General features: G+C 52.2%; 1 protein-coding gene across 1 annotated transcript in view; it reads right to left on the minus strand.

Moving 5' to 3' along the window:
* Positions 1–1,851, minus strand: part of LOC106518861 (flocculation protein FLO11) — a gene marked incomplete at its 5' end in the record, with an annotated part of 23,255 nt that overhangs the window by 15,172 nt on the left and 6,232 nt on the right. Inside the window, 1 exon segment of the mRNA XM_014010284.1 lies at positions 1,677–1,781. Within this exon segment, the coding sequence (XP_013865738.1) occupies positions 1,677–1,781 (105 nt within the window).

Consider the following 1,851-nt stretch of genomic DNA (forward strand, 5'->3'; position numbering starts at 1 on the left):
ATGGAATCCTGTCTGTGTTTCCTGTCTGCTTTCAGGAAAGCCCAGTCAGGATAACCGCACTGCTCCAGGGCCTGTCGTGTGTGTGACATAAAAGCATGAATTTTGCCTGAAACTCTCAGACTGAAGAAGTCTCTTGGAGAAGAGACTAAACGTTTCATTAGAGAAGAACCCGTCCAGAAGACCTATACAATTTTTTCTTTTTAACTCCATGAGTGTGAGCCACAGGTGCCACTGGGCGACCATAGCTTCTGACATGCTTTTTCCCACCGTGACAGCTGCTGTGCTGGACAGCCTGAGGATAAAATCCGCCATCCTGTGGACCTCGTCCAGCAGTCTCTCTGAGCTTTCCCCATTTTGCAGCGTCTCTTGCAGCTCCTGTAGCCGCTCCGCCTGGTATGCCTGTAGCATGGAGGCGGTGTTCAGTGCGCGTGCGCAGAGTCCCTGGGCGTGGTAAATTTTCTCCAGCTGCGCTGCGGAAAACCGACACTGCTTACTGGGGAGAGATGGTTTGCTTGATGCCGTGTTTGACTTGGGAGCCAAGTGAGCCGCCAGTGTTTCCTCCATAGGAGGGATGTGTGCCAGACCCGCTGGTTCCATGTCCTCCAGGTCCAGGAACTGGGCAAAACGTAGCGACAGCAGGGCCTTGGGGGACACCAAGGACCGCGTCAGCTCCGTCAAGAAGTCCGGGAAAATGGGTAGCTTATGTTTCACCGACAGTCGCAGCCTCGGAAGAAAATAATTACCCACGAGTCTTGTCTGGCGTTGAAGCGGCGGCGGGGCCGGCCACGGCACGTCGAGATGCTTGGCTGCTCTGCGGCATAGCTCGAACATGGCTGAGGTGGATCCGTCAGCTTCGGCAGGTGTTTCCACCGCCTCCTGAGACAGCTCCTGGAATCCCACCCGCCTTTCTAGGGTTGACTTACTAAGTCGGCTACAGTGAGCACATGACTCCGGGTTAGCAAGTGCAGCTTTCACATGCAACATGCCGAGACATACTGGACAAGCGTTGTGGGTATCCTTCTCTGATAGGAAAAAGCCACAAGCGCTCGGACACGGGCGTGAACCCGGGCTCACAGCCTTACTTGCTAGGAGCTGGGAGTCCAGTCTTACTCTTCTCTGGTGCCATTAAAATGGCGGAAGAGTGGTAGTTTGTCAGTTAGCAAGCTAAACAGACAAAGTATGATGTTGTTCTGCTAAGAGGTTTTCCCGCTTCAGCAAGCTAAACCAGGGTGAGCGACTTCTGCTAGTTAGCAACCTAAACATGTCAGAAGTCGGTGAAGCAGACAATTATTTACGTTAGCTATGCTAAATGGGTGTTGCAGGTCAGCAGGCTAAACCAGCAAAGGTACAGAACCACTTGTAGCGACTCCCTGGGCAGGGAGCTAGCTCACCTCCGATCGGACAGTTAAGTCAGCTACAAGAGATCTGTTGCAGGATAAAGCGAGGTGAAGTGCAAAAAGATTGAAGAAATGAGACTGCGCAGCATCTTATATACAGGAGGGCGGGGCCTCCTGGAGATGCGTGCAGCAATCTCATTGGCCTTAACAGGCGTGTTGAAAGAAACTTCTTCAGGTTGGTCTCGCGAGGGCGCAATCCCCATACTTATGTGTTATACCGAGTGTAATGACCGAAAGGGAACATTGTGTTTCTGTCACAGACACGCCAAACCCTTCTACCTGGCTCAGCTTGGTGTTGACAGGTGGAGTTTTGGCCACGCCCATTCTCTGCAGCATCGCCTGAAGTTTCTGTTCAAAGCTAGTTGTGCTTTCTGATGCATGTTTCTGAAAGACAGTGAGAAGAGGGGCACACACACACACACACACACACACACACACACACACACACACACAC

Source organism: Austrofundulus limnaeus, unplaced genomic scaffold, assembly GCF_001266775.1.
Source record: "Austrofundulus limnaeus strain Quisiro unplaced genomic scaffold, Austrofundulus_limnaeus-1.0 Scaffold67, whole genome shotgun sequence".
NCBI lineage: Eukaryota > Metazoa > Chordata > Actinopteri > Cyprinodontiformes > Rivulidae > Austrofundulus > Austrofundulus limnaeus.